Below are 27,820 nucleotides of genomic sequence, written 5' to 3'. Positions count from 1 at the left end.
CAGGCAGGCACAGAGGAACCAGGGCTGTGGCAGGGAGCGAGTGGAGCTGGTGGGTGCAGACCCGAGGCTGGGGTAGACCCAAGGGGCTTGGGCAAGACAGGGTCTTTCCTTGACCTCTGTCATCGTTCTCTGCAGGACTTGGAGCATTGTGTATTTGAGGTTGATGCCCTCTAATCCTCTGAGGTCTGAAGGAGCAATAACAAGTTCTTATCGTGTCATGAGGACCTATACATCTGTTATCAGCCACTCACTCCAAGCTGAGGGAGTGCCACTGGACTGGACAAGGAAATTCTGTGATATATCTTAGCATTAAAGCTGGGCCTAAATGGAGATCCTGGGGTATGATGCTCCCAGCACTTGGGCAGCCTGAGACCTTGGTCTAATTTGTGAGGCTGGGGCTCTTCTCACCCTCACAGGTCTCTCCCCTTCATATGTCCTTCCCTCCCGCTTCCTCCTAAATAGGCATCCAGTGGTCTTCTGACTGCTGAGGAGCAGTAGTGGGGTTAGTGATATTTTGAGCAGTGCTGCCCACCACACCAGTACAGGGGTGATGCCATCCCATTGGCTGAAATCTCCTGAATCCCATGGTCATCCCCCCCAACTTCCCAGTTCAGGTAGCAAAGAGGCAGTAAGGGGTGTAAGAGAGGGAGGGATTTGGCAGTGGTTGCCTCTCTGAGCCTTGAGTTGGGGGGGCGGCCATGGCATGGAAATAACAAAACCTCTCAAAAGGCAGAAGGATCCAAGTAGCAGAGAATCCTGGTGGGATGGATTTTGCCCCAGTATCAGTTGAAAAAGATTTGTTAGACCTGGCTGCAGGGGTTAGTTTGCTGGAGGGTGATACTGTGCAAAGATCTGGGACTAGCCAAGGCTGAGGAACGGTTCTGCCAGTGCTGCCTGGGGAAAACCCATGTGCTTTGCCTGCTGCGATACTCCTGGGGAGCTCCCATCCCCATCAAGTTTGGCTGGGCTGCAGACTGTCTGGGGAGCTGGCATGGCTGTGGAAGGGAAGCCCTCCGTTCACGCAGCACAGACAATTGCTTGTTCACAGGGTCTGGTGTGTGTTGAACCAATGCTGAGAGGTGGTGATGGGGGAACAGCCAGTCTCCAGCCAGTCACTGCAGCCTCCCCACAGAGGGAGGCAGAAATCTGGCCCTTCTTACAAGGACTGAGGGTTTCAGTAAGGTGTCAGCCTTAGTTCTGGGACTCAGGGCTGCCCGTGGCACGTGCTGTCCATAACTGCAGGAAGACAGCTTTTGGTGGTGGTGGACTAGTCCAGTAAGCAAGTCCGTGTGCTTGCGCCCAAGGACCTCTGGATGGCTTCTCTTTTCACAGTGACAGAGTTAATTCGGGCTTTTCTCCTACGTGGTCTTCTAAATGAAGCCAGCTGGTCTGCAGATTGCTAGATGACCTCCTGTTTCGTGATGGTGGGTTGTGGGATGGCGGTGGGCTGTTTTGCCACAGTTGCAATGGCTCCAGGCAGCAGCTTATATTGCTCTGGTCCTGAGCCTGCGGGTGGAGATGGCTGTGGAGTTTCTGGAGTAGCTACAGAGAGAGAAACACAATTAGAAGACTTGACAGCACTGGGATCTGCCCTCAGTTGTGCCAGGTTCAGGTGTAAGCAAAGCAAAGGCCCTGTAGGAAAACCATAGATCCTGATGGCTTGTGTATATGCTGCAAGGCAGCCTGGACACACCAGCATGCTTAGATGCCCTGGGAGAACCACAACAACAAACATGGAATGAGGGGAACTGCTAGCGTTTTGACCTGTACTGGCCAAATTTTTGGTCAGCTGAGGTCATCTCAGCCCGAATTCCCAAGTGTTGGCCCCATGTGGTGGCCCTGTGTGGTGGGCCAGAGTCTCCAGTGGTTTTGCAGACAGCAAAGTGAGCAGTGTCTGAACCGTTCAAGGGAAAGGGGAACCTTTTCATTGCCTTCAGTAGGCACTGGATGGACCATTCATCCCTAAACTTAAGGGCTATGTAAAAGTTAGTCTGCCAGGGAACATCTCCTTGAATCAGTTAGTCTAGCCTAATCTGATCTAACCCAACCCATCTGATCCCTGTTTGTCTTTCCCTGCTTTCTGCATAGGAATTTCTCACTCACTGCTTATCAGAGACTCCGTCTTGCATGGAAATTTCCTGGCAAGGTAGAAACTACCTCCACAGGCACACTGTGAAGCACTTGGTTTCCCTGGGAGCTATCTGTCTGGCAATACTCACACATCTGCCCGTTGTGCATCTGAGGAGGCATTGTGTTGGCCACAATGACGTTTGTTCCGAGGTTCTCCTGGATCAGGTGAGGATGCAGGGGGTGGTGAGCATGCGGCGTTTCACTTGATGAGCCTAAAAACATGCAGATGTCATTAGTTGCCACACTGACAGAAGGAGACAGTTCAGATAGGCAGAGCCAGTGCACCAGAATGCCTGAGGCTTTGTGCATGATCAGCTTGTGCATGTGTGATTGGAGCTCACCCCACCCATCTTCCTCCATGGCTGCCTTGAGCTGGCTAACCTCCACGTGCTGCCTGCATTTCCTCTTACATGGGATTACATTCCTCTCTTCCTGAGTCACACCTCCATGGAAAGAACAGCACAGTTGCAACTTCTCATTTTGTTTTGTCCCATTGGATGCTCCCAGTGGAAAATCTGGGACACACTTTCAACCTGAGCTTTCATACCCTTTTGTTTTGATGACTTCCTTGAGCCGCAGAGTGAACTGGCTGGCTGGTAGGAGCTTGGGAGTTGCACAGCAAAGCTTGTCTTGCTGCAGAGGGCTGGGGACACCTCTCTATAAATAGATGCATGTCTAATGCTTCTGTTTAGGTGTGTAGAAATGGAAGATCCTTTGTCACTACTGCTAATGACAGAGGGTCATGATTCTTCATGACTGAAGGACTGACCTGCATACAGGCTCTCTCCACCTTTGTCAGGGAAGAAGTGATGGCTACGGAGGTTCTCAAGGGGATGGGATCAGGGGACACTGAGTGTCTTCTTGTAGGACCCTCAAGTACTCACCTCCCAACAGCATCTCCTGCAGGAGGTTGTCAATCTTAGCCATGCCGAAGAGCTTGACGAACTGGATCTGCTCTATCATTTGCCAGGTGATGCTCTGGAGCACAGGCAGCAGCAGCAGCAGCTCCCCAAAGCGTCCCCGTGAGTCGTATTGCCGGTCATTGATGTAGTCCTCCAGGCTGACCTGCACCTGGTACCGCATCCGCTTGATCTTGGAGGGGTCACTTAGTCCCTTGGCATCTGAAACAACCCACAGAGCCGACTATTCAGACTGCTTCCCTAGGAGCTGCCCTTCAGTGATAGTATGAGGTCTGGGCGCAGGCTGAGGTGAGCTGTCTCTGATTCTCTATTGTCTGCTGCAACGGATGTTTTTTCCCTTCTGAGGTGGACCTCTCCCCTCCCTTTAAGAACAGTTTGGCCCAGAGAGCAGACAGGGCAGCATTTCCACAACTCAGGACATAGTATCAATCAGCATAATACAGAGTATTATATCCCCTCTGACAACAACCCTCACCAAGCTTGAGCATACCTGGGTCAAAGAAGATGATGGCTTTCAAGCAGGCGTATTCGTTATCATCTATCTGCAGGTCCTGGAAGGGGAGGACCAGCTCGTCCAGGATGCGGATGGCCACGCGGTTCACCTCCACCAGCTCAGGGCAGTTCCGTGGGATGATGTGGTCATTTCCTGTGGAAAAGCAGCACAGAGAACAATGCCTTGTCATTGGCCAAGACTTGTCAAGGGTGGCAAGGAGTTCAAAACCCAGGTAACCAATGTGGAGTTAATTCTGAGTGTGAAGGACTGAAGAAGGTCCTCTTTCTGCCCCTCCCTTGGCTCAGCTTGCCAGAAATGGTGATCCATGTTGGCAGAGCAGCTTCTCCTTGCACAGAAATCACTCAAGCAAGGAAGAGCTGTCTGAGGAGTGAGAGCCTTTTTCTCAATCGCTCCGCAGGCTGCTTACACAAACCAGGGGGGGACAGTGTGAACATTCATAGTCCCACAACTTTGCCACATGTCATGGCCTTGATGTCAATGTTAGCTAGGCCTAGCTGCACACAAAGGTTGTGCTAGGCTCAAAATACAGATCAAGGCACCACCTTTCAAAAAGGATGCCTGCAAACACTGAACCACCCTCTCCTTCACCCTGGCAAGGAAGCTTCACAGAGCAGATGGGCTGGGAGAAGGACTGCACTCTTTTACCTAGCAGCAAGACATCCTTGAACACCATGGACCTCTTGGTAGCTCCCAGTAACAGATGTTCCCCTGCATGTGCTCGCAGCAGTGCTACCTGAAAGGGCAGAGAAAAGTTATTTGGGTGATGCAGAGACAAAGCCAAGCCTGGGATTTCATGGAAGTAAGAGGAAATCCCAGCATTCCCCTATAGCACTGGAGGATGGGGAGTGACAGACCCTCTCCAGTAACAGTCAGAGAAAGGTTAAGAAATGGTTTACTCCTGTGCATGAACAGCTGTACATCCAGCAGAACAGCACCCAAAACATCCTGTATCCATGGCACATGTCATGTGAGCAAGACCATGGAGGACCTCACACCAGCATGGGCTATGGGCAGTGGGCAGTTTGTGAAACTCCTACAAAATGCAGAACCAGGGACTGTGCTCCAGCCCGGGAGGTGGGGAGAAGTATGAAGTGGGAAGAAGTTGCTGTCCCTCTGGGCCATGCCCACCTCCCACTGAAACCATGCTCATGGGGACCCACGGCCAGCTGGTGGGGTCACCCCCTGGCCATCCATTCCTCTGCAGCAATGGGCACTGGGGCCAGGGAAGCCAAAGGGATGTTTTCTTGCCCTGACGTTAATGATTGAAGTGTTTCTTTTTACACCCTCCAGTGGCTCCTGAGAATGTTCTGGATCTTTTGCCCTCCTTCAGTTAAAAATTTCAGAGATTTAGGCAGAAACAGAAGTTAACGATTGGACAGCCTGACACAGAGGCTTCTTAATGTCCAGCCAGGAGCTTCTTCTGGAGAAAACAATCATTAAACATTAATGAAGAGACTCTGAAAAGGGCGTCCTGGTGGTAACGGTCCCCCTTCCCAGTCTGTTATCCCTCAGCATCAGACAAAGCCAAGAGTAGTGCTACCCTACCAGAAATGCCAGGAGAATGTGTCACTTGTAGAAGAGAACTCTGGTTGGAAAAGATGCTGATGTCTGAGAGGGGTTATTGTTTGTTTCAGAGAGTGAGCATTATGCAAAATAAACAGAGTGGAGGTCCTTGCAAAAAGACTACTCACACATGATGCTGGGGAACCTTTATCTGTATGCCAAGATCTAACCTCTCTATCGCTATCTAAACATGGGTGGATGTGTTAGCAGAGCTGCTTGTCATTCCCAGAGCTGCACAAAACTCAGCTTTCCTATCTGACAAAGCTCTGAGAAGGATGAAATAACTGGGACTCCCAATGGGGACCAAAGCCCTCACACAGAAATTTCCTGCCTAATGCAAATTCAAGAAGCTCAGTTTGGAACCACCATTTGTGTTTCCATAAAGTTTGCTGGTTTGAGCAGGGTTAAAGTAAATTACTTCAGCAAGGCAAAACCATCTCATTTCATATTTGCTCTTGTGGTGATCAACCTGAGATACATTGTTATGTTGTGAACTAGGATAAATCCCTTAGCACTGGGACAGGCTGCCCAGGGGGGTGTGGAGTCTCCTTCTCTGGAGATATTCCAGCCCCATCTGGATGCTGATCTGTGTGACCTGTCCTAGGGACCCTGCCAAAGCAGGGGCTGGACTCGATCTCTGGAGGTCCCTTCCAACCCCTACAACTCTGTGAATTGTGTAAAAGTTGTACACCACAAAGGAGAACTTTAACTTTGAAATGAAATGGCTTTGCCCCACCAAAACCCATTGCTGTGACATTTTGGTAGGGACAAAGAATGAGGGGTTGGATATGACCTGTGCTATAAAAATGTTGGCAGAGATGACTCATTCTCAGACACTATTTTAATGGCCACGTAACAGTGTTTCCCAATGTTAAATGTTCCCTCTGGACATGTCTTGACTAGCTCTCATGCCCCTTGAGCAGCTGGCTTGCACATAGTTTGTTATTCCCACTCCCTGGCATCTCTGTCCTTCCTTCCACCCTCCCTGAGTATCCACTGCCTCTGTTCCCATACTGCCCTTCAAAAGCACGGATGACATTGGTTAGTTTTAATGCAGCTCAGTCTTTCCTCTCAAGCCCTTTGGGACAGATTAGGAACTGCTCATGATGGGGGATGGCTGGTTGTAACAGGAGTCCTGTTTCAGAGGAGAGGAGCCTGAGGAGCATGCTGAGAGCAGCTTCAGGGTTCAGACAAGATCATCTTTAGGCTTCGTTTCCATTTTTGAGAAATTTTGCAGCCCCACAGTTGTAAGCTGAACTCGTGTGGAGGTTGCTGTAATTGGCAGGGGGATTACCCAGGGTTACTGCCCCTGTTCCAGATGGCACAGAGCTGTGGTGGGTGATGTGGAGCTGCCCCAGGCCTCTGCTGGGCTGCAGCCCAGTCACTGTGTGAATGTCATTTGCCATCCGAGTTCCCTTTGGCGAGTTGTGTTTGCCTGAGGAATTGAACAGATGTCTGACCCTTTGAAACAATTCAGCACTTGCCCACAATAGAGAAGAGGGAAATAGGCTCTGCTGTTAAGATCACAGAGTTCCCTGGGGCTCTGAGCGCCTGGGGATAACTAAAGAGCTCAGATTTAGGATTTACAGGTTTTTGATCAGCTGTATACTTCCAGTTTCTGAGTATCACAGAATCATTAAGGTTGGAAAAGACCTCCAAGATCTAGTCCAACTGTCCTCCTACCACCTACATTACCCACTAAACCATGTCCCTAAGTACCTCAATCCAAACTTTCCTTGAAGACCCTGAGGGAAGGTAACTCCACCACCTCCCTGGGCAGCCCCTTCCAATGCCCAACTCTTGCTGAGAAGAAATTTCTCCTCATTTCTAACCTGAGACTCCCTTGGAGCAACTTGCAGCCATTCCCTCTTGCCCTGTCGCTACTTATCTGAGAGAAGAGGCTGACCCCCAGCTCACCACAGCCCCCTTTCAGGTAGTTGTAGAGAGCAGTAAGATCTACCCTGAGGCCCCTCTTCTCCAGGCTAAACAGTCCCAGGTCCCTCAGCCGCTTCTCATCAGACTTGTATCCCAGACCCTTCACCAGCTTTGTTGCCCTTCTCTAGACACACTCCAGGGCTTTGACTTTATTGTACTGAGGGGCCCAAAACTGAACCCAGTATTCGAGGTGAGGCCTCTCCAGTGCTGAGGGGACTTCTTTTTCTTCATGATATAAAAATTATCTCTAGGTCAGTAGGGCTGGACAGTGATCCCAGCCAAAGAGAACACATGCTGATTTTGTGACTGTGCACTGTCAGACTGAAAACACCTTCCTACCCATGACAGGACCTGTGCTGGCCAGAAGTGCTGTCCCTTCCCTCTGGAGCCTGCCCACCATGCACATGAGCTGTTCAAGGCTGGGCACTCAAGTCCTGCAGCATCTGCTGCAGACCTCTGAAATGTAGACCTAGGCAGAGGACAGCTCCCTTGGGGCTGCCTGAGATCCTGCCGTGTAGTTTTACAGGGGATTTCAAACCCTCTGTGCTTATCTTGGTTATGGAACCAGCAAATGTTACCTTAGTTACTTTTGTTAAAGGCAAATATATCTCTTGTTTTTCAGCTCTGAAGAGAGGTTCTCTTACTGCCTCAGGAGCCAAATAGAGTTTGGTTCCAGTGATCCCACACCAGCAGGATGGATACAAACATGTCCTCGGGCGAGAAGCAGAAAGACAGACAGGCAGATTTGGGTTTCAGCCTTGAGCAGACCTCAGGCTAGAAATCTGTCCTACTAAGTCTGATTATGCTATGTATTTGTATAGCACTTCAGGCTTTCAAAGTGCTGCACAAGCTATAATTAATAAATAATTGACCTGTAGACCCATGCAAAATGTGCACTGGATTATGTACCTAATTTCAGCTGAGTGTTATCATGCCTCTGCTCATCGACTGATTAGCTGCACATGCAAATGGCCTGTGCTGGCATTGTATGGATGCTGTTCCCAATCAGCTGTGGCAGGCAGGATAACAGAGTGAACAATGCCCATTTTCTTCAAAGGTTTCAGCTGCCTGGCTCCCCTTCGGCTGCCTTCGCCAGGGCAGAGCAAGGTGGGGTGGGTGAAGGGGAGCCTCTCACCTGGTCATCCAGGGGCAGCTCACAGAAGGCAGGGATGTACTTGGCCCACTCCACCAGCACCAGCAGCTGCTGCTTCATGGATTCACACACGTCTGAGATGTTGGCAATCTTCTTCCCTCGGATGTCTCCGTTGATCACAGGAACCGGGGATGATATCTGGAAGGAGAAAAGATCCTTCAGCTCTCAGTACCACTGAGAAAACAGAGACAGGAAAATCCCCAGCCCATGGGTTGTGCTGATACAGGCACCAGCATCAACGGCTGTTTTTCCCTGTTGCACACCCAGCCCCCAGAATATGTGGCCAGCACAACTCATTTAAATCGAGATTCACTCGGGGATGTGTGAACACAAAATGCTTCAGAGCTGAGGCTGTGGTTCCTCTTGGTTAAACTGGCAGGCCTTGAATAGACTGGAAAGCATGGAAGAAACGTTTCCAAAGCCAAGATCTTCCTCCCACTAAACAAATGTGCTCAGCTGAGATCCAGCAGGGAACAGGGGCTCGTGCAGCAGTCGGGCTGCAAGGACACAGCCACCCTGTGCTGCTGCACAAACTACTTGGTCCCACCAAAGGGTAGAGAAGGTAGGTGCCCCTTCCACCCCGCTCCAGACCTGCCCTGTCTGCTTTTGGCAGGAGACAAACAGGTTCTACTTCTCCTCCTGCACAAGAAGTCTCTGCTAAAGGTAGCCTTCCAGGTTTGACATTGCTTTCTGTGAGCAACATGGCATTAATATTTGACGTTAATCCCTTTGAAATGCTAAAGACAGACTTAAAAGATGTCAATATCCCATACCCCCCCCCCACCCCCGCTCCTCCCCCCCAGCACCTCCCCTGCCCCGCATCTTTTAGGCTCTTTTGTTCTGGACACGTGCAAACATGCCCACAACACAGCTCTGTGGTTTTTGGGTAGAGAATTATTTGTGATGGCAAAGGCAAATGGGGCCACTGCATTTGCAAAGGCCAAGCCTGACAACTGAGCAAGTACAGTCACACAAAGCTGGAAAGAATATCTCCCCCTAACCAGCACCCAGCCTCCTGCCTTAGGTCTCATGCATAGCTGCTCACCCAGCTCATCTAAAAGTTTGCCCTTAGTCACTACTTTATCCTCATGCTTTTGTAAGCAATTAACTCAACCCCATCGCTGCCCTCTGCCTGCCCTCTGTGCTCTTGCACAGCATCAGCTCTTCCTGTCCTGTTCTTGCCAGCATTTGCAGCCTGGACCCTGCCAGCTCCCCAAGGAAATGGAGTTCAAATGCCACCTGCATGTATTTTTTTCCAGGTTGTGTTACCTGGAAGCTTTCCAGCTCTCCAGCTATTATTGAATAAATAAGATTGTAAAAATCTCACCATGTATTACCCTAATCAGAGAGCCCGGAAGGCTTAGCAAATAAATAAAGACCTCTGAGTGAGTGACCTGAGATCTTGGAGAAAGCAGCTCCTCAGCAGTATCTTGTTCTAATTAGCTAGGCACATAAAAGTTACCAATTACCGTGCTGGAGCCTGCCTTGTTTAATGAGTCTCTCTGTGCTCTGTGGGAGAGCAAGAGCTCCCCTGGATTTGTTGATGGTTGTAGTTTTTATCAGCAGGCCCTGCTCAGGACGTACATGTGATGCCACTGCAGGGCTCAGAGTCCCAGGAAGGTCCTTCCTTGTAGATGGGGTGACTTGAGACCCCATTATCTCACACCTCTGGGAGCAGCACCAATATTATTTTTATGGGGTGTATAAATATGTTAAGACCTGTGTAGGACAAGGTGATATATGGGATGGGATATGCTTCTAACACGGAGCCTAGAGCACGGTGTGTCCTGTCTCCGAGCATCCCATCAACAGCCTTCAGGACAATGCCAGCCTTGAAACAAGGGAGAACATAGACTGCAAACTTGAACCCCTCTTCATTTTCACTGGGACAAGAGTGCTGCTCTCCCCAGCTCCCATGGAGAGTGGCCACTCCCGCCTCCAGCACAACCCCATCCTCATCACTATTCTCCCAAAGCCTCCCTGCAGCTCCTGTGCCATGTCCTCCCAGACAGTGCTGATTTGATGTACACTGTTTGCAATGTCCAGGTTCTCAAATCAGAGCTGTCTTTTCAGGCGAACACACTAGGAAGTGTTAGCAATACCCTTGTGGAAATGGGGAATTGCCAGTGTGATACCTGCACAAAACAAGCATGGAACTGATTCCTTGTGGAACTGTGGGAAGCCAGAATCTGGAGTTCCCAATAGCTGGTGGAAAAGGGAGGTTGCTCATGAGAGCCCAGCCCCTCAGCTGGCTCAGGCAGCCACAACTCCTTGGATTTCAGTTATTCTGCCCCAATTTCTTCCAGCAGGCTCCCCAGCCTTCATGTGTCCATCAAAGCAGAATGGATGATTCCGTATTATTGCAATTGAGTTCTGGACCAAGGAATATTAAAAGGATGGTTTCATAGAACAAATGACTTAGAAAAACCAACGTTGAGGTGGCAGACAAATTACTTAGAAAAGAGGCAGTAATTTGAACACTAAATACTCACCTGGCTGTACTAGCCAGGTACACCTTACTGCACTGTGCTGGGCCCTGGCCACTATTTACCAAACACTGGTTGATAGCAGGGAGCTGTGTGGATCTCGGCTCTCAGCCGGGGTAAAACCACGACAGTCTATTTTTGCCCTTAGTCACTACTTCATCCTCATGCTTTTGTAAGCAATTAACTCAACCCCATGGCTGCCCTCTAGCCAGGCAGTGCCTGAGGCATTTGTATTTGCCGAAGGAGAAAGAAGAGGTACCTGTTGTGCCAAGACTTCTGCCTGCAGTAAGACGTTGATGGAGGGCAAACTGCTGTCTTCATAACTTGTTCTCCTGGTGCTGATCCGGTCCCGTTCATTTTGAACAGCTGTAAGAGAGTATTTTGCCTGAGCTGCAGGCCATTCGTGGCAAAGCTAGCACAGGCTTCTGGAGTTCAGTGTGCTGGAGTGCTGCCTTAGCTGCAGTTTCCCTGTCTGGCAGGGCAGGGGTGCAGCTGTGTCTGGTTTGTGATGGGATGCCTGCAAGAGATGGCTGCATCTGGGGGCTTTGTTTTCACACTCATTTTATTAGGCTTTCCTGGGATGGGGATGTTTCAGAGCTCAGACACCTGGTTCAAAGCCTGCAGAGTTCAGTGGGAGAGTTTCCTTTCAAGGGATCTGGCTCTTAAGGTTTTTGGTTTCAGGCTATGGGGTCTGAAATGGAGGCCATGCTTACACATGCAGCCCTAAGCTTATGTGTGAAATAAGGAAAGGCTGAGTGAGCTGGGGCTCTTCTTTCAGAAAAGAAAGACTGAGAGGGGATCTGATCAATGTTTATCAGTATCTGAAGTATGGGACACAGGGGGACATGGCCAGCCTCTTCTCAGTGTCTGTGGGGACAGGACAAGGGGTGATGGCCTCAAATTGGAGCACACCAATATGCAGCAGAACTTCTTCATGGTGAGGGTGACAGACCCCTGGGACAGGCTGCCCAGGGGGATGTGGAGTCTCCTTCTCTGGAGAGATTCAAGACCCTTCTGGACACTGACCTGTGTGACCTGTCCTAGGGACCCTGCTCTGGCAGGGGGGTTGGACCCGATGATCTCTGGAGGTCCGTTCCAACCCCTACAATTCTGTGATTCTGAGGGTGCCTCCATGGCTGCCTTCTCTGTCCATGACTCCCAAACGAGCTCCATTTGGGAAGCTCCTGCACTCTCTGTGTGCAGTTGGAAAACTTCTGTCTAAGCTACAATAAGGAAGGAAGTGGAGAACAGCTCCTATTTACTGTGCACAACAACTACACACTGCCATACCTGCCTGTAAAGAGTCCCAGGATGGGTCTCACCCCACGCACCTCCCTGCTCCGTCTGGGCTTGAGGGCCTGGGCTTTGAGTCTCGAGGTAGCAGCAGTGCTGGGGGGAGGATCTGTCTGTCTGGCACGAGGCTGTGGGCTGGCCGCAGCTCACCGCGGCCACGCCAGCCAAAGCCATCTGCTCAAATAAGGTATTGATCAATGGCAGGGGAAGAGAACAGTCCCTGCCTTAGGCTGGTGGCTCTCTGGATTGATACGTTCTCAATGTATAAATCCGCCTGATAAAAAGCAATAATGAGGCTGGGCCAGAAGAAAAGCCCTGCAGTCAGCGGCTGTAAATAGGAGCTGTCAAGGTTATGCTGCTTGTTATCAGTAGCAGGCCCCCGAGTTCAGTCACGCCATGATGTTTTCCAAATGTTTGCTCAGTATTTAGCTGGTCATGCACCTAATGTAACTTCTATTGAATATTAACAGACAGCAGCACAGCTCTGGGATGAGCGGGTGCTGCAGGGAGAGGAGGATTCCTATGTTCTTCAGGAAAAATCAAGCCAAGTTCCTTGCAATACCTCATCCCCTTTAACGAGGAGGAAATGAGGAAATGTTCCTGCTCAGAGGTGGTCCCACAGACCAGGCTTCCTGGGGAAGCTGCCCAGGTACTGCTGGTAGTTCCCTGTTGACTTCAAGGATCCCTTTCTCCTGAGTTTCTCCTCGAAGGGGTGTGAATGGGGGAGGGCACAGAATTTAATTCCTTTACATGGAACAACAGGGCAAAACACCTCCTGGTTTTCCCTTTGCAGAAGCTCCTCTGTGCTGCTCCTGGCAGTCTGTCCATCCGTCATCAGGGCCACCAGCAAGGTCACCAGCAGGGCCACCAGCTGGGCCACCAGTAAGACCACAGCAAGCCCAGGTTTCCTTGCCACCGTGAGTGCTCCTGAGAACCAAGCAGGGTTAAACAAGGGCGGCTCTTGTTCTGTCATGCCTGAGTCATGGGGACCTGGGAGGGCTGCAGAGACAGAGAGGCAGGGAAGTGGTGGGGAGAGCCCGGGCCATGGGTGTCTTTACTCATTTCATAGGGAGTTAAACAGCCAAAATGCTCCCCCCTTGCTCTGGGTCCTTTCTGCTGTGGCTGCTGTATCAGATAAATCTGAACTCTCTGCAGAGGGTCAGCAAGAACCTAGATGCACATTAGGAAAAAAAGGTGCAAAGGTGCAGTCAGACCTTTGCTGGACTCACCCATCCAGCAGTGGATTTCTGGGTGACTCTGGGACAACAGCACTTAGAGCAGTTTTGCCAAAGCCTTTCCAAATTTTCAGACCTTCTTTGAAGTTTCTGCTTCTCACTGATGTTGAGAAGCACTCCCAAACTGCTCAGATGCCTCAGCTACGTGAGAGCAGAGGTGATGTGTGTGTCAGTGTGAGCAAGAAGAGCCTCGGGTGTGATTTGTGTGTACAAGCGTGGGCAGTTCTGAGACACAAGCATGGCCCTGTGGCACTCTTGTGGGCTTGTCTTTGCTGGGCTTCTGTGTGGTGCTCTGAGAAGTGGCCCAGAAACTGAATTTGGGATCAGCCAGGGCTGCTACACCTTGCCCTCCACTGCTGGGATGATGGTTGCTTGCAAGGACTTCACCTGGGTGAAGGTTGGGCACAGGCAGGGCTCATGACTAGAGACCAAAACTCTCCCTAAACCCCACTGTGATGGGTGTCTGGATCTGCACACAGGAGAGCACCAGGGAGGGAAGAGGGGGTGAGGATGGCTGGGTGAGCATGCACATGGCAGGGACTGGCTTTGGGCTGCCTCAAACATCTACAGCCAGCACAGCTGCTGCTGGGGGGAGCACGGGGAAGCCACGCTGTCACCCACCTTCCTTCTTCATTCCTGCTCGGAAGCACTTCTTCAGCCTGCAGTATCGGCACTGGTTTCTCTTGTCTTTGTCTACCACACACTGCCTGTTAAACCTGAGAAGGAAGAGAGGTGTGAGGAGCAGCAAGGCTGAGCCTGAAGGCAGGACAAGACAGAGCCCCAAGCTATGCACAGAGCAGCTTCCCAGAGGCTCACCCTGAGAAAGGAGCCTCAGTCTGTGCCACTTGCTTTAACCTGAGATTTCTTCTTTGCACTGAACATCTCAGCCCTCTGCTCTGCCCCCAGATGTTCAGTGAGGATGGGCTAGAGCTGGCAGTCACATGCAGGAGCTCAGGCTGCTTGATCTTTCTCAGTAACCACTGGGCACAGGATGCTCCTGATGCACCAACAAGCTCATTGAAGTTAAAAGTGTGAGCCAGGAGGGTCAGAGCCACCTTGGTAGCCTCTGCTGTAAGTTGGATCCCAGTTAGAAGGGAGGAAGAATGCATTTATTCTGCATGAAAAAGGGTACAGGGTTGTTCTGGAGCCAGGAAGGTTAAGAAGTGAATTTAAGTCCCTGCATCTCTGCAGGGCTGTGCCTGGGATCCAGGCAGGTTGCTTCAGAGCTCTGGGCAGCATGGCTGGTATGCAAACAGCTCTGCAGCCACCTGTGCTTCACAGTTGGGAAGCAACCAGCTCCTTCCCTCCACACTGGTATCACCGAATCCACCACGTGCAGCGTGGCAAACGCTGATCTGCCACGTGTGCGGCTCTCGCGTACGGCACAGGCCTGGTGGGCATTTGCAGCATGAATTTCACTTGCAAATTTCATCTAATTACTGCTGATTGATCAGGTTTCCAAAGTAAAGACAAAGGCACACAGAGCTGGGAAGGGGCCAGGCCTGTAGCTTTTCAAAAGCCTTGTTTCTACTGTGCTTTTTAAAGCCCCAAGCTAAAATTTCCCCATGGGGGGGCTGAGAGCAGCTTTGTCAGCGTTTCTGTACGTCTTAGATAAAAGACCTGCCCTCCAAAGAACTGGGCACCCTGGCATTTCGTGCTGGAGCCGTGGGGAAGGGGCTCCCTGGGCAGCCAGCCTCAGCAGCCCTGGGGTGCAAGCAACGCTCAGAAACCTGGGGCTTCATCCTGTCACTCAGGTGTTGCTGCTTCTCTTTCCCAGCAGCTGTCAGACCATCAGGGGTAACTAAAAAACCCGAGTGATTTAGCTGAGGGTTCCTCCATCTCCCCTGTGACTCTCCATGTCTCTGTTGCTCAGAGCAGGGAGGGTTGTGGGTTACCTCCAAAGGCACAAGGTGCAGCATGGGTGCCTCATCCTCAGAGATGTGCATGCCATGCTGCCCAGCCTGGTGCTCTTTAGATGTCCATCTTGTAACAGTGACAGGATTGTAGGTGGGTGGCAGACGTACTCCCACCTTGTGATGGAGAAGGGAAGGAGGCTACTACAGTGTCCCAGGGAGAGAGTGGGCTTTGGGCTGCACTCAGAGCACTGAGTTACAAGGTGCTCAGCCCCTGGAATAGAGTTTCCCTCCCAGCATCACCTTATTTGCTGGTTGGCCATATCCATTCACAAGAACACGTGCTTGGCCCCTAAAGAATGGGCCAGGACCTCCTAGGGTCTTTCCCTGCTGATCACTGGAGGGCAATCCAGAGTGAGAGTGGTCTCTGACCCTTGCCAGCTTGGGGGGTGAGGTCGGGGCAGGTAGTGAAGAACACAGGGAGGATGAAGAGCATGAAGGACCATGCTGCTGTGCTCTGAGGGCTTTGCCATTCAGTCCCTGGGACCTGTTTCCTCTCAGCCACACGACTCCATCCCCTCTGCCCTTACCTGCAGGAGTACATGTGGTTCTTGCGGACGCTCCTCCTGAAGAAGCCTTTGCAGCCATCGCAGCTGGAAGCCCCGTAGTGCTTCCCCGTGGCGCGGTCCCCGCAGATGGCACAGAGCGCGCTCACCCCGATGCTGTTGGAAGTGTTGAGGTTGGCTGCTTCTGATGGAGACGTGTCTGCTCAGGGAAGGACACAGGAAGAAGAAGACGTTAAGATAGAGAGCAAACATTTCCTAGCTGAGTTTCCAGTGAGAGACCTGATGTTGGGAGGAGCCAGGCAGCTGTAGCCAGGCTGTGTGGCAGGGGCCGGTCAGAGAAGCGTGTGAGGAGTGGTGGGGGCTCCAAGTGTCTTAAGCCATAGCATTTTGAGGGTGCAGAAGCCCCCTGTGTGCCAGGCTGAGACAGCTCTTCCTAAAGGCCTGAGTCCACCAATGCCTTCAGACTATGCAGAAACCCCTTTGCAGGAGCCACAGAGCCAAGCCAAAATTCCTCAGGGATTTGCAGACATTTGGGCTTCCGTAGCACAGCCAGAGAAAAACCTGGCCCAGAGTTAGAGCTGAGGTATTACAGCTCAACATGAAGCGCTGGTTTATTACAGACATGTTTGTGTTATAGCACCAAAAGAGCCCCAGACAGCCCTGAGCAGACACTATTAGGGAAACAAGGTGACCCCCCCTCTTTGCTGGGGAGCTGCTGTCAGACACGGAGCTCCAGCCTGCATGACTGTTTTTGAGGAGAACAAGACTTCAAGTGCCAAACAAACTCAGATGACTTCAGGTGGGAAACTCGTGTGGGCAAATACTCCCCATGCAGGGCAGGACTGATCAAGCTAAGCCAGGGGAAAAAAAGAAAGTCACATTACAGCATGGAAGAGGGTGATTGCTGCATATCTTAGAGTCTGGTGGCACCACGGCTGAGAGCAGCATCCCTTCCAGTTCTTACAGACCAAGGACTGGCACTTGCAGGGCCTTTTTGGGAGGACAGGGAATTGCAGCAGCCTCTGTAGGACAGCACACCTGAAAGGCTTGAAACCATACAAACCCTGTGCTAAACCCCCTCCGGCAAGCCAAACAAACCTCAAGGCTGAAGGGATCAACCCTAAATTCAGTTGATCTAATTGTCGCCTCCCATGCACATTTTCCTGTATCAGCACAGGCACATTCCCCTGCCTCAGTGGGAATCCCCATTGCAAACCATACCCAGCACCTACAAAGCCATAGAAACCTGCTGGGATTGAATACCTGCATCTGCTGGTCCCTGGTGCCTGGGTCTGGCAGGGATGTGGTTAACTCCAGCCCCAGGAGGGCCACAGCTGCTCCCAGTTGGCACCCAGCAGGAAGGGGGCTGGGTGCTATAAAAAGGCTGGTCCCAGAAGGGCTTGTTTTGGAGGGTGGAGGGGGGTGCTGGGGAAGGCTGAGGCAATGCTGTGATTTTAGCACTGATTTTGTGGGGAAGGGGGTATTGCAGCAGGTGCTGTGCAGCCCCCTCATGCCATTCATTGGCATGAGCAGGCACAGGGAAACCTCAAACCACCCCTTTCCCTGGGCCTGGCTGCAGCTTTCATTTCCCTGCCTGCTTTCTGCCTTTCTAATTCCTTGTGTCCCTGCTGTATTTCTTTTCCAGGTCAGTCTGAGGTCTGTGTCCGTGCCTGCCTGGCACACCCTGTCGTTGGCACCCCATTTCCACTCTTGCAAAGCTCCCCTCTCCACTCCCAAAGCCCAGAGCTCCTTCCAGACCAACGCTGTCTGTCTTTCACCCCTGTGAGCAGCTTGCCTCCAAAAATCTCCTTCCTCCAAACACATCCTGAGCCTCAGCTAGATGAAGGTTATTCCAAAAGGACAGTTGGTTTTCCAGTTTCAGCTAAACAGGGGGGTTGCACGAGAGAGGAAGGTGATCTGCTGGTAATCATGTTACTTCTGTATCTGCCACAGCCCAGATAAATCCCTTGTTAGCAGCATATCAGGCTGTGATCTGATGGGCACAGAACAGGAAAAATTGGCACTGCTATCAAAGAAATTACAACATCTTACTCTAATAGCCAACTGACGATGAAATTGTTGCCTAATAGATAATTTTCCCATTAAGTGGGTTTTGTAGTGCCAGAAATGCGGGCTTCTGACTACTGCAGTGGGGCAGGTTTAGTGGGGTTGTTTTGAAGAGGAGAAATCCTACTTAAAAGCTGAGATCTCATGGTAGACGCTTGTGTTAGGAGCTCCTGGAGAAGTCCCCAAGCCTCCATGAACATGGGGTGCATTTGGTTGGTGACAGCGACAAACTTGGTCACTGTTGAGCAGCCACCTCGGGGCTGGAACTGCACAGGCAGGGGCTGAGTCCTTGGCTGGGACGGGGGGACAGAGGGGTGTGGGCAGTCACTGGGGTGGCAAAGCAGCACTGGGGGTGAGACCTGCCCTGGGCTGCAGCTGGGCAGAGGAGGAGGAGAGGTGCTGGTGCCGCTGGACCCAACTGCCTTGTCCATCCCTGGGGAATATTTTACATTGTGCCTGATCTCCTCATATAAAATGATCGTGTAAAATGACCGTGGAGCTGTCGGTCTGGGGGGTGGCCAAGTTGCAGACCCCTCTGTGTGAGCTCCTGAGTGCTGGGTGGAACAGGGGTGTGGGGAAGGACAAGATCTGAGCTTGTCCCGGGGGGTCCAGGGGGCATTGGCAGAGCTGGAGGGGGGCTGTTCTTGGCCCTGAGACCCCGGGGTGGGTAGGACCAGTGCACCCAGGATGGCCGCAGGTTATTGCACAGCAGAGTCACTTCGGCACCGTGGTGTCACATCCATGACAGAGCTGAGCCATAACCTGAGAAAGATCCACATCAGCTGTGAGTGGGGCACCCATGCCACCAGCACAGCTCTCCTGGGATGGGGTGCCTGGCAGCCTCAGGGACTCACCAGACAGGAGGAAAGGGCTCAGGGGGGTCACTCTCCGCAGTGTCCTTCATTTAGTCATTAACCTCGTATTTAGAGAGACTTTAGGGGGACTTGGAGAGGAATGTCCTGTTATCTCTGAGCATTTAATCACCAGGTCCCCAAATGGGTGGGCCAGTGTTGCAAATCCCAGCGGGTTAAATGCGATCAGACCCTCCGGAGGGGATGGGAACGCTCATCTATCCTCTTCCCGGGGCTGAGCCTCCCAACCCCGCAGCACTCCCAGGGAAGGGGGTGCCACCCCACAGCCCAGCACTTCATGGAGAAGGGCCATGACCCAGGGGCAGCAATTGAACATTTTTTGGTAGCGATTTCCACCCTTGCTAGGCACCAAATGGCTTTCTGCTCCGGGAAAGCTGCTGCTGGGGTGGGACTGGCTCTGGAGCCACAGGCTCAGTGGTCTGTCTGGGGAGCTGTCAGCAGCGTTTCACTCAGAAACTTTAGACTGGTCTTTTCTTTTGGTTGGCGTCTGGGTGTGATCAGACCCCCCTGTGCTCAGCCCCAGCCCCTGAGCTCAATGTCCCTTGGGGAGCTGTCACTACACCCAGCTCCTGGTCTACGCCCGTCCCCCAGGTGTCTGGGCTGCAGATCACTATCCCACCTACGCTGAGCACAGCATTGCTTCACCACCTCTCTTTCTCCCTGGGGGGAAGCAGAAACCTCCCAGTCTGCTGCTGGGAGCCGCGCGGCTGACACCCTGCCATGCCCCAGCCCTCCCGAGAGCATTTTGGCAGCTTCCCCCTGGGGACTTCTCCTCCTGCGGGCCCCAGCTCATCCCACCACAGCAGAGGGGACAAGACAGAGGGGACTTACCGTTGCCCATAGCCAGCACCTGCATGTTCTCAAACTCCAGGGTGGTATACGCCGGGTCTAGCGCTGCGCTATAATCTGCCATCTCCATGTCTATTAGGGCTTTGGAAAGGCGCATTATCATCAGCAAACACGGGCCAGATTGTACCGATTCCCTTGTCCGAGGCTATTGGCCCTTCTGCCTCCCTCTGCCTCCGTTCGCTGCGTCCCCTATCTGTGGTCTTTTATTTCAGATATTTCTCTGAAAGGATTTGCTGAGCCTCAAGGCCTATACTCCCCGGAGGGGTGGAGGCAGGAGGCAGGGGGTTAATCGTTAATCATCTCACCCACTGCTGAACGCTGTGGGCTGGGTTTCTTTTTGGTGGAGCAGCAGTGATTCTTGTTGACTGTTTATTATTGAATCTTGAGGTGCTTTGCTGATCCCGGCTGCCGGGCATGGGCAGGAGCGTGGGAGCAGGCGCTGGCCACCCAGGAAACACCTTCCCGGGATATTGACCTTGATGCTGAGCTGCTGGTGTTGGTCTTAATTGTACCTGGGGGGGGGGGGGGAACTTGGAAAAAACCCTGCTGGGAGAACAAGGTTGCTCTTCACTGCTGTCATTGCCTTCCCCTCACTACTGTTGGCTGCCTTCTCCCCTGATCTTCCCTTCTCTTGCTCCCTCCATCCTTCCCTCCCCTTTTCCTTTTCCCTCCCAGGCAGAGAAGGTCAGTGCCTGCCTGGCAATTTACACGTTGCTATGCAAAGTAACAACGTATGACTCCTTTTACTTCCCTATAAACCCAGTTTTACAGGGACTAGATGCCCTATAAACAGATCCCACTTTGCAGCCGTGCCCAAACGGTGAGTGGGGCTGGGGGTGGCACAACACCGCGACTGTTCCTGTCCTACCCTGTGCCAGAGACCCCCCACCCTGCCTTGGGTTTTGGCTGACATGCCTTAAAATATTCACTACAACTTTAGAGCTTTATTCAGCAGTGGGGTATTTGTTTCTGTGAATGCAGGTGCTACCAGCTCACTGACACTGGCACCTGAGGTGCCACTGCTCACCCAGACTGGAGATCTGACCCCCTGTACTGGGAAGGGGGGGACTGGAGCAAGCGTCAGAGCTGCTGGTGCCCTCCTCCTTGCTAGCCTGGGTGCTCTCCTCCCCACCTGACCCTGGGCACATCACTCCTCTGCTTTAGGCAGGGTGTTTCAGTGTAATTGCAAGGTCAACAAGTGGGGATTTAATCAGTTGCTGTTTGGCATTGCCTGGATGGTGCGGGAGAACCAGCAGTCAGTGGTTCAGTACCAGCTCGCTCCGCATTGAAAACATCCCAGGATTTCACAACCCTCAGCGGGTGACTGAAGCACATGCTGCTGATTTGGGCTCCCAGCTGGCTTGTAGTTGTGCTTCCCCAGCACCCCAAGGCAGCCCTGGCCCTGCTGATGCCCTAAGGCACCCTGGCCACAGTGTCATCATTGCCACAATATGACACTAAGGTCTCTGGCTCCACAGGAGCAGGTGCCTTTGGGCAGTGATGCTAGCAACAATTTGCTATTCCTGTGTTAGGAGCACAAGAGATGGTTCAAGCAGCCCTTGCCCCCCCCCCCCAAACTACGACCTATGTAGCATTTCCAAACAGCTCAATTACCCTGAGACTACAGGTCTGCAGGAGCGAAGCTGAACACAGAGGAGAGGCCCTGCTTCCTCACTTGGGACTGGTGATAAAGGGTCCTTTGCTGCAGGGAAAAGATTCCTCCCACCCGTGCTCCCAAGAGAAAGGTTACGCATGTGTCGGCTGCTTTTCCCTTCAGCAGGAGCAGAACTGAGCAAAAAATATGTCTTAACAACATGCACACTGGGATGGGGATGTGAAGGTAGAGCCTAACCCCCTCTGTGGCCTCGTCCTGGGGACCTCCATCCCAATCCTGGCCGGGTCATGGTGATGCCTTTGATTAGATAAATGCTACAGACAGCAGGTCAAATATGTGCAGGATTTGCCACAGCGTCTAGTAAAATATCGTAAAAGCACGGCCTGTTTTGCTCTTCTCAGCAAAACAAACCTCCTGCTTCAACAGCCTGCTGAGCAAGGAGGCTGCAAAGGCCGTTTGCTCCCCGGGCAGGAAGGATTAAGAGGGCCAGGAATAGAAATTAGAGAGGCAGCATGTGCGCGAGAGGGGCAGATAAGGAGTGGGGAAGTTTAGAGAGCATTAGGTGGCTCACGAGGCCTGGGCTGTCAATGGGACGTGGCGCTTCCCGCCCTGGGGTCATGTTGACTGTCCTTCTCTCACTACCGGTGTCCTCCATCAGCCACCCGTGCCCCCTCCCAAATCCCTTCTCTCAGCATGGAGGTCGGGGACCAAACAAGCCAAGGACACCGGGCACTTCGTTTGCCCTGAAGATGGGCCTGTGATGGAAACGTTTTGACTGGGCACAGTCTGCTGCAGGAGGGGGATGTCTCCCCAGGGACGTTCTGACTGGGGAGTCCTTGCGTCTCCCAGACCACCCTGCATGGTAGGCTTTGGGACAGCTTGCCAATGGGGTCATGGTACTAGCCAACAGGAACCCTGTGGCCCTGCAGCAGCTTTAGGTTGGAGATGCTCAGGTCAGCAGCTGTTTGAGGGGCTGATTCAAATGCTTCTGTCCTATAGATGTTTTGTTGGTTTTATTCCAGAGACAACCAACTCGTAGCTGGCAGACCCTAACTGGTTGGTGGATGCTGTTCCCAGACCAGGTGCTCAGGGAAAGTTCAGCTTTCAGGCCCTCTCCTCCTGTCCTCATTTTCTGTCCCATACACCTACTGTTTCCAGTGCTAGGAGATGGCCGTGAAGGATACTATGACAGCTCCAGGGCATGAAGCGTTCTGCACAAAGCAATTATTTAGTTCTTATCCATTTAGCAGTAAATCCTTTCCCACGCTGGCACATCATGATACAAATTCTGCCTTATCTGTAGATCTCTGGTGGGCAAATTCATCCAAAGCAAAAGGGGATTCCCTGAAAATAAGACCCATGTTTCTCAGTAAATGAGGATCAGGACTATTCAGTGAAGCATTGAAGATAAGGATGCCATCAGCTACCATGCTTGCTAGCTCTTCATGTCAAATGAGCTGAACAGGGTTTTGTGGGGTCAAAGGATAACTGAGGTTGGAAGGGACCTCAGGGTCTCCATTGCAACCTCCCAGGCCAGCTGTGAGAGCAGCATGGGTTGGTGGGGCTTTATCCAGTTGGGTCTTGAGCACCTCCAAGGATGGAGGCTGCACAACCTCTCCAGGCAACTGATGTCTGACTGTCCTTGTGGTGAATTAATTTATCCTTAGATGCTGTCTGAACCTCCCTCATTCCTATTTCTATGCCCTTTGATCTCCTCCTGCCATGTGCCCTGGGAGGAGCTCGGCCCCATCTTCTCGATGCCTGTGTGAGGTTTTTGCTCCTACAGTTCCTGCCAGCCCATTTCTCCAGCCTGCCATCCAGTGCATCAACTGGCACCCCCCAGTCTGAGGTCACCTGTGGACTTCCTCAGCGTGGACAGTGGCCAGGCTGCAAGTGGAAGCCTGGGGCCCTCCTGTCCTTTGCTGTTCCCTCTTGCAGATCTCAAGAAAATGCTGGCAGAAATGCCAGTGCTCAGAGCCAGCAGGACCAACCTCATCCTACATCAGCGATGCTGCTGCTGCCCCTTGCAGCCCTGACTCCAGATCGCTCCTCTCATGTCACTCAGCTCTAAGGCCAGTGTGGGGCTGGAGTGGCTTTTTCCATGGCATGTAAGCGAAGCAGAGGGGACCTCAGATCTGAAACCTCTGCAGAGCAGGAGAGCCTTAAACAAGGTCAGGTCCCTTGCTCAGCCCACCACCATTCCACCAAGCGAGCTGCTGGAGAAGCCTGAAGCCGAGTTACAAGACAGAGAACGAAAGTCCCAAGGGAACGTGGCCAGCCTAGTCATCTCCACACATGCAAAGGTCCCTTCGGCTTGGTTTGTTGTTTTTTTTTTTCCCCTTTGAAATTTCAAATTCCAGTTTGTGGACAAAGTCCTGCCTATCTGAGAATATAGATCTCCGACCACTGACCAAACTCCACTCCAAGCAGTCCTGAGGGCTGCTCTTCCCCTTGCCCACGGATACCTCCCCGCTCAGTCCCTGGATCTGCCAGGATCCTGCCGACACTTTTTGCACCAGAGCAGAGGGCTTGTACTTGCACAAAATGGATTTTGCATGTTCCAACCTTAACGTCAGCAGCTCCCTTTCTCTGGCACGGGATGGGAAGGACCGTCGGGAATAACCAGGTAGGAGCCTTATCACCTGCAGTTCATTTGGGCAGCCATTGCAGATAGAAAATGAGAAGGAGAAACAAGGGCTTCCATTGTGCTTATACCAGCAAGTTTAGCTCGTCATTTAAATTAGGGAAGAGGGGAAAAAAAAGGAGCTTCAGCTGGGATGGAAAACGAGAGGGAACATGAGCTGGTGGAGGCAGAGCCACTCCAGATGGTTAACTGATAACTCCAATTTGCCTCTTCCCTCTCATCTTTTCTGATTCTCCTGATTAAGCTCAACTTATTTTCATGCTAATCATTTCTTGACCTGTTTATTCTGCATTAAAAAATTAACAGAGAGCAGTTTACTGCATGACTTGCTCCCCCAGAACTGCTGCAGATTAGCGGGCAGGCTTTAAGCCTCTGCGCAGGACTTTTGGGTCTAGCAGCCAGTCTGTGCAGCTCAAGGATGAGCTTTTTTTCCTGTTTTTAAAGAACAGCTTTTTCTAAAGTCAATATAAATCCCCCTCCCCTCGTGCCTTAAGTATATTTGCTCTGTGGCTATTTCCAAATAGGAAAGATAAAGCCAAGGGCTTGTGTTTTGTCAGACTTTTTGTAAACAGGGATATTTAGGCCACACTGTCCAACCCCTCTGCCTTCGGCCTCGGCGTGCCGTGACTCCGGAGCAGAGTTGTCAGCATTAATAAGCAGCTCTGAGGAATCTGGCGGGGGCTGGAGCGGGGTGGGGTTGCAGGTAAGTGCAGCTGAAACAAGCCCCCCGTTTGAGTGGTGGCTCTTTGCCTCTGCTCCAGGCAGTCATAGGATGGCCACACAGATGGGGGTCTGCTCCTGTCTCAGCAGCAGCGAGACATCTCCAGGAAAACCAATGATTCAGCAGAAGTGGTTTAGGGCCTGTTTGCCCCTTGTCAGCCACACACAGCACATCCCTGTCCTGGCAAAACACTGCGCAGAGGTGAACCAGAAGGATCTGCCACCTCCATCCCGGAGGCTGGTGGGAGGATGGTGGATCAGATAGGTCCAGCCCTGAGAAGCAGGAGGTGACCACAGCCACGTGCCAGGCCTGTGCCCGGGGGGAGGCACAGGTATTTCATCATCCTGTTCAACAACAAATGGCCCTTGGCTCTTCAGAGCTGAAGCACCTGTCTCTGTGGTTGGGACAGACACTGTTTGGAGCTGGCAGCAATGCCCAGGACAGGCAATGCCCAAGCAGACCCCAGACACACTGGGACTGTGGCACCCTGGACTCCCCGGCACAGCTAAAGGGTGACAGAAGCAGCTTCACCTCAACCTCTGGCTGTTACTCACCAAAGCCAAAGTTATCAAAAAGCAGCCAAACCAACCAGAACTGCCCAGGCCCCCAGGCCATAAAGTCACCATATGGAGCACCAGGGCAGTTGTTGGACATGGGGAAGAGACACTTCAAAGGAGGTCTCTGCTTGGAGTCCTCTCCAAAAACAACATGTGCACTCCAGCCAAAGCCAGGGTGGATGTTAGAGCTGGAAGCAATTAATGGAGCTGAAACAAATAGCTGCCATGCAAAGGCGGTAGGGACAGAGCTGCAAACACGGGGACAGACAGACCATTTCAGCACACTCCAGTGATGTGCTAGCATGCCTTTCATCCCAGGACCAGAAGGGGGTTTATTATTCTGCCTAACAAAGGCTCTGAACACTTGAGTGAGTAATTATTGGTACTCTTGGGAGCTGCTGCTTTGCCAGCACAGTAGGATTGAGCTGTTCTCACAAGGGCAGCTGGACTCCCAAACACCGGTGCATTGGCTGGTGTGTGTTTGCGATCACTCTGGCTGCATCGCTGCCCTCAAAACCAGCATCTGCCCTCCAGAACGTGCAGGTCAGCACTTGGGACTCTGGAAATCCGACTGCTGTGTTCACCCAACGAGCCCAAGCGAGGAACAGGAACTGTTAGGCTCATCTTCCATCACACCGTGGGCGGCATCTTGACCCAGACAACAGCTCCCCCCGCTGATCCCACTTTCCCCACCTAAACCCCTACACTGGGGGCATCCTATGCTTGCCTCCATCCAAACCCCAGCCCAACAGAGACCCACACACTTTCCAGCAAAACGCTCTCCTGCCTATTTGGGAAGAAATCCAGAAAAGCTCTAACTTTGCCACGTGCTGTTCCAGATTCACTGCCTGTGCTGGTGGGTAACTCAGCTCCAATCCGGCAGTTTAAGTTTTAACCAGGGGACCAGAAGCCAAAGGGGGAGCAGCAGCACTGGAAAGAGTTTGCTACCCACAAGAAGCACCCATCACCTTCCATGTCTCGCCAGCTCGCACATTGAGTATGGCAGGGATCTTGGTAGCCTATGTCTGGGCCTGGAAAGAACCAGTTTAGAGGGGGGATATGGTCCCTTTGGAACCAAAGTAATCCTGCAGCTTCCCAGGAGAAGGATCCCTCCTGAGCTTGCAGCCTGGCAGCCAAGTGGCTGCCTTCACCCTTGCCAGCTGTTTGCAGGGCTTTGAGGTTTCATCGACTGCATGTGATCATTACATACACGGGGAAACAGCCCCTGGATCGTTCCAGCTGGTGGAGCAATAGGTGAAAGAGCAGAACAGCCAAAATCAACAACAGTTACAAAGCAGATTTTACCTCTTCTTTAAATTTATTTTATCTTTTTATGAAGATGGGTGCACCAGCTCACCATGCCTGCTGGAAGGGGCCTCCAGTCTCTGCTGGGGCTCTTTGTATCGGCCCTCACTAGAAACTACAGCAAAAGAGGGGTGAGAGGGGTGGGAGGACAGTCTGAGCCCGTGTTCCCACCCAGAGTAGGACATGTCAAGGGTTCTTCAAGGGCAAAAAGCATCTTCCTGAATCAGGCAGCACTGGGTGGCTATAACTGCCCTCTGCAGAAGCTGGGCTGGGTCAGTCAGCTGGGGCTGGGGAGCTGAACCTCGGGGAGCATCTTAGGACAGTGTGTGTGATGGGAGGCAGCACGAAGAAGGGGGAAGCTGCTGGGAGTTGGAGCACCAGTCAGGGAAAGGTAGGCTGGGCATGGGAAGACAATGTAAGAGGGTGGTAAGTTAAAATTTGAGTTTATGGAGTCAGAGGGAAACAAGTTAGTGCAAAATGCTTTTTCTTCCCAGGGTGTGCAGAGTGCCACAAAAGTCTGTCTTGTCCCCAGTCACCAGAGCACAGCAAGTGCCAGAAGGCAACTGGGGGCAAAACAGTCCTCAGGAGCTCCACGTTCACAGCAGCTTCACCCCCCTGCACCCCTCGGCACCCCGTCACCCTCCCAGGCAGCACAACCATCCTGGCTGCTGCCACAGGAACACCCACACAGCAGAAGGCAGGACGCAGGCACGTCAGAGATGTCTACATGTGAGGTTTGTTGTGTGGGGGACAGCAAAGAGAGGGGATCCCACATCTCCACAGTGCCATAAACCCATTGCCAGGGCACTGCAGCACCACACGCCTGGCTCCCTGCTAACAAACAACATGGCAAACCATGAAGGAGCCTTTGAGCATTTGACCTATGTCTCCAAGGCAGGATAACACTATAATTTGTCCCTTTACACTCCTGCAGGGCCCACTGCCATTGGCCTCCTGTATCATAAAGAAATTAAAATATATTATGACCATAAACTACATCATTTGAGGAAATGAACCATTTCTAGTAAACGTATCATGGGATGCCAAAGCCATGAACTTTTCTAAATCAATCACCAGCTGATAAAGAGCACAGGTATTTGCTGGGAGCAGCTCCCAGCATGCAGCTCCCAGTGCAGCACTGGCACGGGGAGCTTGTCCCATGGGATGGTGGCCTGGGGTGCAGGCTGTCCCAGGAGGCAGAAACCCCACCACAAGCCCTGCTTGGGGAGAATTGCTCAAGTAAGAGGAGCCCCAGGGTTTTTACTGTACCCCAGGGTCAAGTGGGGGCTGTTGGGATGTTTTGTGGATGAAGCTCTGAGAGGTGCAGTGGTCTGGGGCTAAGGATGCACCAAACATCTCTGAGTGCCTGCAGACCTCCCAGAAGCACCCAGATCCCAGCTGGCCTCCTCGCTGCCTCACCTCTGCACCGAGGTCCCCGTGGGTGCTGGGGCAGAGGGGCTGAGCACAGAGCTGGCTGGTGAGGGGTGTGCATCAGAGGGAGTCATGGGGGAAGACCCAAACCCCCTTTCTAGTAAGAGCTCT

The 27,820-nt window shown here is 52.2% G+C and overlaps 1 protein-coding gene and 1 long non-coding RNA gene across 4 annotated transcripts in view; one reads left to right on the top strand and one right to left on the bottom strand.

The window, feature by feature from the left end:
• Nucleotides 1-1,399: 1,399 nt before the first annotated feature.
• HNF4A (hepatocyte nuclear factor 4 alpha) overlaps nt 1,400-27,820 on the bottom strand; it is a gene marked incomplete at its 3' end in the record, with an annotated part of 36,163 nt that continues 9,742 nt past the window's right edge. The window contains exons 1-10 of one of the 3 annotated variants that reach the window (XM_084271714.1): nt 19,419-19,571; nt 15,673-15,850; nt 13,851-13,945; nt 10,961-11,067; nt 8,198-8,353; nt 4,210-4,297; nt 3,541-3,696; nt 3,015-3,251; nt 2,220-2,342; nt 1,400-1,542 (exon numbers count right to left, since the gene is read on the bottom strand). In XM_084271714.1, the coding sequence (XP_084127840.1) occupies nt 1,400-1,542; nt 2,220-2,342; nt 3,015-3,251; nt 3,541-3,696; nt 4,210-4,297; nt 8,198-8,353; nt 10,961-11,067; nt 13,851-13,945; nt 15,673-15,850; nt 19,419-19,539 (1,404 nt within the window). In that variant the 5' untranslated portion in view covers nt 19,540-19,571. Of the gene's footprint in view, nt 1,543-2,219; nt 2,343-3,014; nt 3,252-3,540; nt 3,697-4,209; nt 4,298-8,197; nt 8,354-10,960; nt 11,068-13,850; nt 13,946-15,672; nt 15,851-19,418; nt 19,572-27,820 lie in introns of those variants that run through there. The other 2 variants (XM_084271715.1, XM_084271716.1) reach the window with 2 other exon arrangements.
• Nucleotides 23,504-27,276, top strand: LOC311197579. The gene is made up of 2 exons (XR_014617647.1): nt 23,504-23,677; nt 26,773-27,276. It is a non-coding gene; the product is annotated as an uncharacterized lncRNA (long non-coding RNA).

This window comes from Gallinula chloropus (assembly GCF_964237585.1).
Source record: "Gallinula chloropus genome assembly, chromosome: 16".
NCBI lineage: Eukaryota > Metazoa > Chordata > Aves > Gruiformes > Rallidae > Gallinula > Gallinula chloropus.
Note: the sequence above shows the minus strand (reverse complement) of the source record. Positions and strands in the feature narration are given on the sequence as shown.